The 12,352-nt window shown below is 43.3% G+C and overlaps 2 protein-coding genes across 2 annotated transcripts; one reads left to right on the top strand and one right to left on the bottom strand.

The window, feature by feature from the left end:
• On the top strand, window positions 1-384 carry HD556DRAFT_1441431 (uncharacterized protein; the record flags this gene model as incomplete). The annotated part of the gene is made up of 1 exon (XM_041306301.1): window positions 1-384. The coding sequence occupies one exon, from the start codon at window positions 1-3 to the stop codon at window positions 382-384; it is 384 nt and encodes a 127-aa protein (XP_041162093.1).
• Window positions 385-10,543: 10,159 nt separating this feature from the next.
• Window positions 10,544-12,322, bottom strand: HD556DRAFT_1306915 (uncharacterized protein; the record flags this gene model as incomplete). Its single annotated transcript, XM_041299975.1, has 9 exons — window positions 10,544-10,710; window positions 10,817-11,047; window positions 11,247-11,282; window positions 11,430-11,523; window positions 11,673-11,681; window positions 11,753-11,859; window positions 11,918-12,030; window positions 12,091-12,125; window positions 12,167-12,322. 9 exons carry the CDS (start codon window positions 12,320-12,322, stop codon window positions 10,544-10,546), a joined length of 948 nt encoding a protein of 315 aa, XP_041162092.1.
• Window positions 12,323-12,352: the final 30 nt, after the last annotated feature.

The raw sequence follows: 12,352 nt of genomic DNA, 5'->3' as shown, positions 1-12,352 counted from the left end.
ATGTCACGATCATCGTTGTCTTCATCTAGGTATGTGTTATATACCACAAATTATGTGGTTGGATCACCACCATTCCCAACATGCCTCCTTGCCGATGTGGGCAGAGCAAACCCAAAGTTGTTGCCTGCCACCCCTGCTATCACGCCCATTCACACTGTTATGTTAGCGTCAGCAAACACTACCACTATTCATATTGCTCGTCGACTCCCCACTGAATCCCAGGTCAACATTTCAACTCGCGCTGCTCCAAGTCATACAGCAGATGAGGGGGAATATTTTGATCTCAATGTCTCTGGTGACAAAGACAAAGATAGAGCAGCACCTAGCCTGCTCCAAACAGCCACAGATACCACATGGACTGACCCATATGCTATGGGTGGTTGAGAAAAGCGGCCTAAAGCTGTTACCATAACATTTAGACCCCATTTCATTTCTTCTTATCTCTGACTAAGTGGGCTGTCCGCAGTATCTCTTATCTCCCATCAAGTGGGCTGTCTGCACTATGTTTGCTATCTCTTAACAAACGGGCTGTCCATCTATTATCTTGATACACCATTTACAAGCTCCACTTGAACATTCGCTATATAGACATGTAATTCATCGATTGTATTCCTTACTTTAATCTACTGGGTTTTACCTGGAACTTGTCCTTCAGTAAGGTCTCCAACCTTACTGCCTAAGAACCACTATTCTAAGGGAGTCGCCTACACTCACCTTAGCCAGAAACTCTTGACCTCTCATTCGAGAGAAGAATCACATCTGTCTTGCTGTCAGCAGAACGTCCATTCGGACTCAGACAGCTCGACTTATTCCAGTCATAACAAAAGCTGCTTATGATTTGCTCCACTTTTTCAGGGATGACATGATCAATAAGTGCTGAGTCTGTAAACTCTGCGAGTAAGTATCATGTCTATGAGCCCTTGGTTTCTTTTCTTTCTTACAGATTTTACCAGAGAGCTTCATGAAGGAGACCCAGAATACACTATCACTACGTACAGTACTGGCACTGGGACCACAACCCGTCGTAAACACGTCTTTCAAGCTCACACCCAGCATTACATTGAAGTGTTAGAATGCAACAGCTGGCCCGTATACATCCCAACTTTGAAAGAACTTATTGGAGATGGCTGGACGTTAGCAAGTATACTTCAGGCACTGAAAGATCCCGCTAAAACAATCTATTCACTTGGTCCCCCCCCAATCGTGGACTTAGCAACTCACTCCCTGGAACTTCAGGACATCCAGGCGATGTATTACCTAATTTCTAACTGGACGAGATGCATTGCCAGATTGTAAAGTTCATAATTGCTGATGATCAGGTGAGTCTTTCACTTTCTACACGCTCTTATTCTCAGTTATCTTCAGGCTATTAATGTCATTGAATGCCCTGAATTTTGGTGATTGATCCGCCTTCTATGGCCAGACCTTCAAGACACAGATATTTTCCATTGTACCAAGATTTGCGAACTAATCCTGCAAGCATTCAATGAATATTTTGGAGTTTTGAAGCGCAACCTTGCAGTAAGTGCACAGTTGTCAAGAGTCCCATGAGTATCTTATATATTTTAGAGAGCGCAAGGCAAGGTCTCATTTACATCTGATCTCTGGTCAAATTCTAAGCTCCATCCATTTATGGCGGTTACTGCACACTGGATTGCCAGAGAGAAACATTCATCAGTGCTCGTCCTGAAGGCAGCACTAATCGCTTTCCACCACGTCCCTGGCAGTCATAGCGGAGCATCACTAGCAGGTGAGATGATGATGATTCTTGATCATGCTGAAGTGGCAGAGAATGTAAGTGTTTAGTTTTGCTATTTGGCTGCTCTGACTTTGTTTAGATGGGGCACTTTACTTTAGACAACACTGGCAATAACAACACTTGCATGGAAGAGTTGTCATCCTTACTGGGCGCACGTGATGTAACTTTTTATCCAGTTGCTCACTGAATCCCCTGTTTCCCGCATATCATCAACATATGCATGCAGCATATCCTCCATAACTACCCAACAGCTGAATTTATGCATATGGGTGACAGTTGGGTAGTAGATGGCGCAACAATCCAGAAGGCGGAGTACGTCGCAGTCTTAAAAGCCAAGGCTCTCGACCAGGCCAGAGATGTTGTGTGCACCATCCGCAGGTCAAACAAACAACGTGAGGGTTTTAGGGATATTATTGTTAGGGGGAATGAAAGAAATTGGTATAAGGATGAAGACAGTAATTCCAAGTGACTTCCAGTTGTCGAACTTCTGCTGGATGAAGTCACACGATGGGATTCAGCCTACATTATGCTGAACTGTTTACGGACCCTCCACAAGGTAAAGCTCCCCCAACTGAACATCTTATCACAGACTGATAGTCGCCCAGCCTCTCAATAGGTTCCTCCAACAATCCCTGCTGGCGAAAAAGCTAAGTCCAATGCAATGGCATTTCCTGGAGGATCTCGAGGTAATTTTAGAGGTCAGTATTGGGTTTGAAACTTGTGATGCATTTGACCATTTTATATTAGGTGCCGCACACTGCTCAGCAAATTATGTCAAGCGAAAAGACTCCTGTGCTGAGTCTTGCAGTTCCAGCTTTCGAAGAGCTAATCGAGCGGTGGAAGGCAACTGCAACATTCATCCCACACTGTGCACCTCTCATCGAGATAGGCTTGACCTGGACAGATAAGTACGGTGAACAAATGGGCACTACAAATGCATATGCCGTGTCAATATGTCAGTCCAGTGAATTTCTAATATTGCTTGATATCTCATGATTTTATAGTTATTAATCCGGCAATCCGGATGTCATGGGTTCAAAATCATTGGGGTGAAGCCCAAAGTAATGCCGTCAAGACATTCATACTTGATTTGGTGCGTCTAATTCGCCTGTTCAAAGTTTGAACCAATGATTTGATATTTCCCAGATGCATGCCAAGAGTGCACAGTTGAAACCTACTGAATCTGTCCAGCCTCCATGGCAGCAGCCACGCTCGCTAGGCTCATGACACTATGGACTTCCTGATGTGAACACACTACAAAGTGTCCGTGAGGGTGCCCAAACAGTCAATGAAGAATTCAGGGCGTACACCATGGCTACTCTCAGCAGCAAGGGGACAAATATACTCAGATTTTGGCAGGTGAGAGTTGTGTGTCTCCTCAAGTTGTATCTCTCATCATTGACCACCAGGTTTGCCAGGTTTCTGAGACAGTTTTTCCAACTATATTCGCTATTGCAATGGACTACCTACCTATACAGGCCTCCGCTGTTCCGTACGAATGGGTCTTCTCTGCAAGTAGCGAAACCAACACTAAGAAACGGAATTGTATTTCCCCAGTGCTGATGGAGGCCCTACAGATCGTCAAGTTCCTCCTGAAAAAGGAGCAACTTAACTTTACTCCAGATTGGGCAGCATCCCAAAAGGAGATGGAATTCCAAATGTTATTGGACGATTCTGACAATGACAATGAATGCCCACTTCCTGATACTGGCAGTGTTGCTGACAGTCATGCTCATGATGCTCTGCTCAGAGCTATTGCAGAATATGAGTGTGATGACATTGATGACACTGCTACTGTCTATTCCCCGTGATGTTCATTCACTCTTTGCACTCGATTTTCATTGACTCTCAATTCTTACTTGATTCAACAGTTGTATTTATTGTAGACTATTTTCAATAATTACCTCGTCCCTCTTAGGGACATCTTATATTCGATTCATTCTCATTCTGCCCTTCACATTAAGCCTCCTCCAGTTGCTCCACTTTTGCGCGCATTTACCATTCTTGAGTTCATCTTGACTCTGGAGCCTGGACAGATATTTGTGCAGTGGAACATTCTTGCATCATACATCAACTCCTACATCTCTCCTAACATGCATAGCCCTCTCGCCCTCTCACCCACCCTCTCACTAGATGGTGAAATTAGGTGGTAGATCTGATAAATTGGGTTGTGGTTGGCTGTCTCAGGATATCAGAGGTGAGTAGGTAGGCAGACAATGACATTGGGTGGTAGATCTAATAAATTGGGTTGTGATTGGCCCCAACCTCTCACCTACCCTCTCTCACCCAATGCCTCACCTGCCCTCTTGCCCACCCTCTCACTAGATAGTGAAATTAGGTGGTGGATCTGATAAATTGGGTTGTGGTTGGCCATCTCAGGATATCAGAGGTGAGTAGGCAGGCAGATAATGAAATTGGGTGGTAGATTTGATAAATTGGGTTGTGGTTGGCCCATCCTCTCACCCAACCTCTCACCTAACGCCTCTCACCCAACACCTCACCCAACCTCTCACCCACCCTTTCACTCAACCTCACCCAACACCTCACCCAACACTCTCTCACCCAATGCCCTCTCACCCAACCTCTCACCCAACCTCTCACCCTGCACACCGGGCAGGAATAGATATACTTCGGTAAGTACTTCGTTGAGTCATTCAGCTGCTCACTTTCATTATCCTTGCGGAATACCAGTATTACTCATTAGACGAGTCCCTGTTGGAACAAGTACGTCTCTCCAATTTATTTATCAGCATTCTTGAAATTTACCTGTTTGCAGCTAACTTCATCACCTCCCACTACTTCGATCTTGATGAACTCTCCCTAGTGTACCTTGCTGTAGGACTGGGAGTCCTGACAGCCTCATAAAAGCTATGTTTGCAGTGTCCCTCAGCATCCTATTGATTTACTATACAAAGCACAGCTTTCCTGTGAGCCGCTGAAGGTTCAACAATACAGCGAGGCACAAATGAGGCTCCTGACTGTATCTATAAATGTTGTAAGGTTGTGCGTTGCCTAGTCTGCTATACTTGAGATGACAAGTGCATTCGACCCTAAAGGGGAAGCAAGTGCAGCAAAGATCTAGTAGTAGGTGCTGAAGGCGCTACTGGTTGGCTGATGCGAAGCATGGGAAAGCGCAGGTGCGCACGAGGCATGGGAATGCGCATGCGTGTATGTGGAAACAAGAGAGAGTAAGAGTGAGTTTGCTTAAGTAATGATTAGACACTAGACAAGAGATGAGAGATGCAAGCTGAGAGACGTTTTATGTGAGGTGCCAAAGAATAGATTTCAACTATGCTCTGCTAGGTAGTAAATGGGTATTGCTGTGGTTCAGTCCCTCAGTGATATTATGTACTGCTGGTGCTTATATATGGTGCCTAAGCGCTGTCATGCGGAGCTGAAGCACTACCGAGTAAGGTATGTAAAGATATATGTAAGTAAGGGTCCATGATAAAAATAAAGGTGGAACAATATGCAAATAAGAGAAATGGAAATATACACACTAGAGAGCTTGGTGGACAGTGGATGGATGCTCCCGGATAGCTGGCGCTATAGGGCGCTCAAGCACGGGAATGTCCGTGCATGTTGCGCGTTGCGCGGGAAAGCTGCGCCTCATATGGGAATAGCTGCGCATAGCATACAGAGTGATGCTACAAGTTTGTGCCATGTACTCCCTACATCAGGAAACCTACAATTCTGCTGAATGTCCTGATTTACCTGCATGACTGATATCAGACAACTGTCTGATATCAGTAACAATCAGTAACAATCAGCACATATCAGTTGTACAGATACATCAGATTATTAGACCAACAAAATCACAGTGTTCAGGTATGTCAGACTTTCAAAAGAAAGTTATGCAGTCATTCAGCAACATCAGATTATCAGACCAAAAAAATCACAGAGTGTTCAGGCATGTCAGACTTTTAAAAGAAAATTATGCAGTCATTCAGCAATATCAGCTTTACTAGTCTCTAGATTATCAGAAGTACAGATATATAATTTTGCAGTGTGTACAATTTTTCTGTACCTGGCGCAAGTGCAGACATCTGCACTTACGCCCTATTGCCTAATTAGGAAATGCCCGCTCACTGCATACTACAATGAGCTCAACATTTAATATGTCGGATGTTTATCTATTATCCAATAACAATTTACTACTAACTGATTCCTAAGTAGTTACATTAGAGATATATATTAAAATAAACTCTATGATATTTTATTATATACAATGTATACTACACTACTATACTAATGTTAATGTCTAGTACCATAGTGTAGCAGGGACTTAGTGAAATTTCGCATTTTTGATGATATAAGCAGTCATGTGATGTTGGTTGAAGTTAGGTGGGAAAGCTTATATAATCAAAAATGTGTCCAACAATTCAAGTCTTTTGACATTGTTCAAGTCTCCTTGCCCTCTTCTCTTTCTTCTTTTTCAATCCTTTTCTTTTTCCTCCCTTGCCCTTAGGTCAGGCTCCTAGATATTCAAGTTGGGATGTGTTGGTGTGGATGGGGCTTTGGGATTGGTGTAATGGTAAGTTTCCAATCTAATCCTCTCCTTTCCTCTGAAGACTAACTCCCTGCTCACTTCTAGCTTATATATTTTCGCATTTTTGGTCTTTTTGGTGAGTCTTTCTTCTTTTCTTTTCTTTTCTTCTCTTCTCTCCTCTGAAGACTAACTCCTTACTCATTATATTTTCGCATTTTTGGTCTTTTTGGTGAGTCTCTTCTCTTCTCTCCTCCTCCTCTGAAGACTGACTCTCTGCTTACCTCTAGCTTATATATTTTCGCATTTTTGGTCCTTTTGGTGAGTCTCTTCTCTTCCCTCCTCTCCTCTCCTTTGAAGACTGACTCCCTGCTTATTTTCAGGCTATATATTTTCGCATTTTTGGTCCTCTCTCTCTTTCTTTTAGTTAGTAGTGTATATACCAATGTAGTAGCTACTTTGAATATGATTTTTGATGTTTTTGAATATCATGATGTCCTGATGTTGTGTGATGTGCTGTGAGGCTTTTGTACAAACTAAACTACATATCTGATATATTGCATCTCTTAGAAACTGACATCCTGAATTGTACACAAACAGTACCTCTGAGTATCTGTAGGGCTGTTTACCACTGATTTCAGGTATGGCACTGAATTCAGCAATTGCTGCATGACTGCACTACCTGTAGGTCTGATATCAGATAGTTCAGTAGGGGACAGGAACATCAGCAGAAATGTAGGTTTCCTGATGTAGTGAAAACTGCCATATCACACAATGAGAGGCACAAGTCTCTACACCACACTTAGCGGCTGCTACTTTCCCACGACAGCCGCAGTGTTCCCATGTGCATTCACAGCCGCGCTTAGCCGCATCACACCCCCTTTATTTCGTCATAGACCCTTATTTACATATAGCTTTACATACCTAACTCAGTAGCACATCGGCTTGGTTCCGCATGACAGCGCTTAGCACAATACTTAAACACTAGCAGCACATATCATTAGAGCTTGTTTTTTGGACATTCCAGTAGCAACTCCCATTAGCCTACAGTTGGTAGCTATTGGCAATCCATATCTATTTACCGCCCGCATCGTGTTTGTTATCGTCCGCTGTCCTGCATGATATGGGAATCATGCAGAACACATACATGACATATTATCCCACATATCTACAGTCTGTTAGCCTTGTCCTCAGACTGCACAAAATGTACTTTGAGTATAGACTCGAGTGCAACAGATAGCCTTGTATGCTCCAATCACACAAAGTACGGTGTTTTGAAGAAAAGTCAAATATGATAGAGAAATCATATATTGACATAGGTACACAAAAGCTTAGGTTATTACCTAACTTTTGGCTTATTTACTTTGACTACAAATAACCAACGAGAAAAGTTAAAAGCCTACAAAAACCCTAACAAAAAAAGCCTGTGTTTTTGCTTTATTTACTTTTATGATTATTCCTACCTTATCTTCCCTATGGTTTTCTTTCATTTCTTTATGTATATGATTCATTGACATCCCAGATGCTTCATAAAATGTACCAGCAAGGTATGATATCATAATGATGTCATATGGCTCCACAGATAGTTCTGGCCTATTCTGTTGGTTTCCCTGATGTCACCCATGATGTCATATGATGTCATTGGATGCTAGAATATTCCACTCCACTTGGCTCCGCAAATGCTCCACATTGCTCCACAATGAGGTCATTTATGATGCAATTCTGATGTCATTCCTCTTTTCAATCTTATTTCTTGGTACTATACAGTTTTGCTCATCTCATGTATAAAAGGAGAACCAATCTCCACCCAAAAATACAAGAATTCATTTTCCTGTCAAATATTTGAAGGAATCCCCCCCTCACATTCTTCCACTTTCTCTGACATTGACACTCTTTGTGTTAGCCGGAAAGTGCAGACCAAGTAACTAAACTTGCTCTGAGATCATTTTACTCTTTTCTTGACTGTACCTATACTGTCTAGTGTGCATCTGATATACATTTCAGAGGACTAGGAGTATCAAGTCAAGCCATTTATCTGTGCCTGCAGATTCCTTTGTTGGACTATCTGCATACATATTTTCAAATCGTATAACTCGTAGTTGTATGCATCCATTGTATTATTGTAGTTGTATAACACACAGTTGGTTATACACTAACATCCTATTTTTTTTGGATACATCCTTTGTACTTTACTTCAAAGGAGTCCAAATCAGCATCTTTGATTTGTATCGCATAGTCATACAAATCTTTCTATTTCCCATCAATAAGTCCTTTCATATTTAGGTGGGGGAAATTCTAGCAATATCTGCTACATCCAGTTGCAACCAGTTGCACAACAGTACACACCTCACATCACTTATCTGTCTAGTCAACAAAAAAGACTAGAGAGACTTATTTGTATTAAGTATTTTCCATCTAGCCATAGGAAAGGCTAGATATTCCTCTACAAAGTCTACATTATCTGTCTTGCCAGATAAAGTTAGATTTCTCTTGTAGAACATCTACTGTTCTAAGTAGAATCACACCACTGGGCTGTATAGCAGGTAACCTCCCATGAACGACGTGTTATCTACCACGAAAGAAGAAAAGTCGTAGACTGCGAACTTGAGGTTGTTTGGCAGCATCTAGTCTTATCAAAAGTGTAATTGTGGTGTCATTGCCTTTTGACCACTTTTATATAAGACACCTCAAGTAAGAAGACACCGCTTTACATCTATTTCTATTGTCTATCTTCTCTATCATCATCCAAACCACTCGTGCATCGGCCGCTTCGCAGCCATGTTCTTCCCACGCCTTCGGCTTTCGGCTGCCATTTCGTTCCCGCATGCGCATCCACCACTTTCCCACACTTTGCATCGGCCGCTAAGCAGCACCTTCTGCACTCATTTCTAGACCTTTGCTGCACTAGCTTCCCCTTTAGAGTCGAACACACTTGTTCCGCAAGTATAGCAGACTAGGTGTTGGACGACCTACAACATAAATATATCGGTTTGGAGCCTATAGCACCACACTGAGTTGTAAACCTACATCGCCACCCAACATTTTCAGCAGCCAGCGTCACCACCTCGATCTCCACGCCCTTTGAATGACTCCTTCTGCTTCTCTTTGCTCCTGACTAACCTCCTCCTGATCTCTTTGCCTTTCAGCGGCTCTTTCAGCCAGTTTTTGCCTTGACACATAGTTTTGTGAAGGCCCCCATGACATCACCCAATCTTGTAATTTTCATGCGTGATCGAGGCTGCAGTATTTCTAACATTTGTTTTAGCTTTTGATCCAATGTTAACAGGATTATTCACATTATTTAGGGGACCCATCGGTGTCTGCTACATGTTGATTTTAAGAGTAGAGTATGTTGCGGCTTTGTGTGATCAATTAGAGGCTATGCTACAGCTTCTTCCCTTTTTGGCTCTCCAGTACTCAAGTCTTGCGTCTCGACGAGTCTATTGTTTGACTTATGGTTTAAAAATAAACTTGAAAAATATTTTTTAATTTCATTTGTTTGAGCTGGCTTCGAGCTGTTAAGTCGAGTTAACCGTAGTGGTTTTAGCTGGACTGAGCCATAAATTATGGCTACAATCACATGCTCCACTTGGCTATTCATGGCTGTGGCCACGGCTAAAACTGGCAGTAAGCCAGAGCTGTGGCAACACTAGCTGAGGGTGATAATGTACCAATAGAGACAGGCCAGCCCATGTGGGCCCATGGCAATAATTGTACCATGAAAGATGAGTGGGCCAAGGGTGTTGTGTACCTGATGCAACTGGATGGGCCAGTGATATATAGTATAGATGGTAGTATAGGAATATACTATATAATAGATTATGATTATGAATAGCAGTGAATCCAATGTGCTATGGAGACAAGTGGGCCAGAAGAATGGAGTGCAATGTAAATAGGTGGGCCAGGGAAATAGGTGTAATGGACACAAGTGAGCCAAGGTGATGGGGTGCAATAGAGACGAGTGGGCTAAGGTGATGGGGTGCAATAGAGACGAGTGGGCTGATGTATAGGGTGAAATGGAGACGAGTGGGCCGAGGTATAGGGTGCAATGAAGATGAGTGGGCCACATGATATGCAGTAGATGCATACCATCTGGTAGATGGACATTCTGTTGAAGAAAATACCATCTGGTAAAGCAATGTTCCTCGTATCAACTGAAATGCAGGTTATTCAAGTCAACTGTATGATTATCTGATAAATTATCTTGCACACTGCAAGAACACAATGGTGACAACATAATGTAGATCACTAGTAAAGACAAAAACACTAATGATATAGGCTAGTAGTACGTCAGCACATCACTGGAAGGCTTGTGGGGATATATTGTGTGTGTGTAGTAAAGGAGCTGAGATGGACTGCCCATCATCCGGCACATTTGATGGCCAGGTGATGAATATATGAGGGGTACCAGTGGAAGGCATGGATGCTACTGGCACAATAGGAGGCTGCACTGGTGGTGCACCAACTGAAGGAAACAAATGATCTGCATGCCCTCATTGTGAGTGAAGGTGCTATGGTGGAAGTAGATGGCACCTGGTCTTGCCTTGTAATTGGTGAGCCATCTGCAGCACCTAACATATCACCACCAGTCTGGCCTCCCATCCAAGATGTATCTGGAGTGAACACATTGTTAGTCACAGAAAAACAACTGGATACAAATGACTTGCCTGTGCCTTGAGACTGCCCACTGATCTTTTTCTGTCTGGTTGCCCTGATCTGGGTAGTTTTGAAGCGAGTGGCTACTGTGCTCACATATGGTGCAGTGGCAGTTTTGGGGGTGATGGTGGTGACAGCAGTGCTACCTGATATCGAAGGGTTAGTTCGGATGCATGCCACCTTCCACAGATGGCACAAAGTGCAACATAAGGCAATCTCGCCTTTCTTCATCAACCTGGCACTACACTACACATTCTTTGTCCGGCATCTGTCACAAGGTGGTCGAGCAAGGCTAGGCTATGAAGACTCAGTATAGTAAAACATGGCATTGACTAGAAGACTCACTGGTTGTTGGCCCTTTGCCCTTGTCCTTGTTCTTGCCTATGGACTGTATTGGATGATGTTAGCGGTATATATGACCAGTGCAATGACAAGAAAAATCCACCATTTTTTGTCACTTCCCTGGCTTGAGAATGGCCTGCATCAGGATCAATGATGGACTGGCAAAATAAAATAAAAAAAATGAACTTGCCTTTTGCTTGCCTTGTACATCATCATCATCCAATTCATCCTCTTCATCGTCCTGAATCTCAACCAGCTCACTTGCCTTTGGTGTAGTACCCTTGTTTGTAGGAGGGACAACAGGTTTTCATATTGATTTTCAGGGCTGTGTGCTATGCCAGTAATACTTCCAGTGCCTTTCCCTTTCTCTTGGCCTTGTCAGAGTCAGAGTTGGTGTCCGACAAGATTACCTTTGACTTTAGGACACACTTTCGGGCCCTGTTGATCTGATGCAGAGGGGGGCTAGCACTAAGTTGTCATTTGCTCGACTTTGATGGTTCTGCCAGTACAGTCACAGCAGATGCTGCATTGCAGGGGATGCAAATGCTGAGTGGTGCTAGTGCTGGTGCCGGCAATGGCGTAGGTGCAGATGCAGATGCAGGTACCGGTGACAGTGCTGGTGCAGGTGCAATGAGGTGTCAGTACAGGTGAAATGATAGCATGAACATTTGTACCAGCAGCTGCAGTTGTAACAGGAGGTGCATGACCCAATATCTCATCATACAAAGGATGCTTCATGCACATATCTGCATTCTTCTCAACCCAATTCCAATTGAGTGGTGTGCCTCTGAGCCCAAAAGATCTCAGCTGCCAGTGACAGCAGGCCAGTGGGAATGTAGGTAGCTACCCTCCCATGGAAATGAATGGCCTCATTCTGTGACCCTATGTATCAATTCAGGCAACCAACAGGATGTCAAACATACCACTTTGTAAGCAATATTCTGGCTCAATTCCATTTTCTCCTCTTGCGATTGAGCCTGGAGAACCTGTTGAATAATCTCATTGAGCCTGGTGACGAAAGCGATGAGAGCCTGGTTGGCAGAAGCAGCGGCAGACGCAGAAATGGAGTTGGAAGACATGTTGGTTAGACAATGGGAGTTGCAGCTAAG

This window comes from Suillus plorans (genome assembly GCF_016647745.1).
Source record: "Suillus plorans strain S12 chromosome Unknown HD556scaffold_18, whole genome shotgun sequence".
Classification (NCBI taxonomy): Eukaryota; Fungi; Basidiomycota; class Agaricomycetes; order Boletales; family Suillaceae; genus Suillus; species Suillus plorans.
Note: the sequence above shows the minus strand (reverse complement) of the source record. Positions and strands in the feature narration are given on the sequence as shown.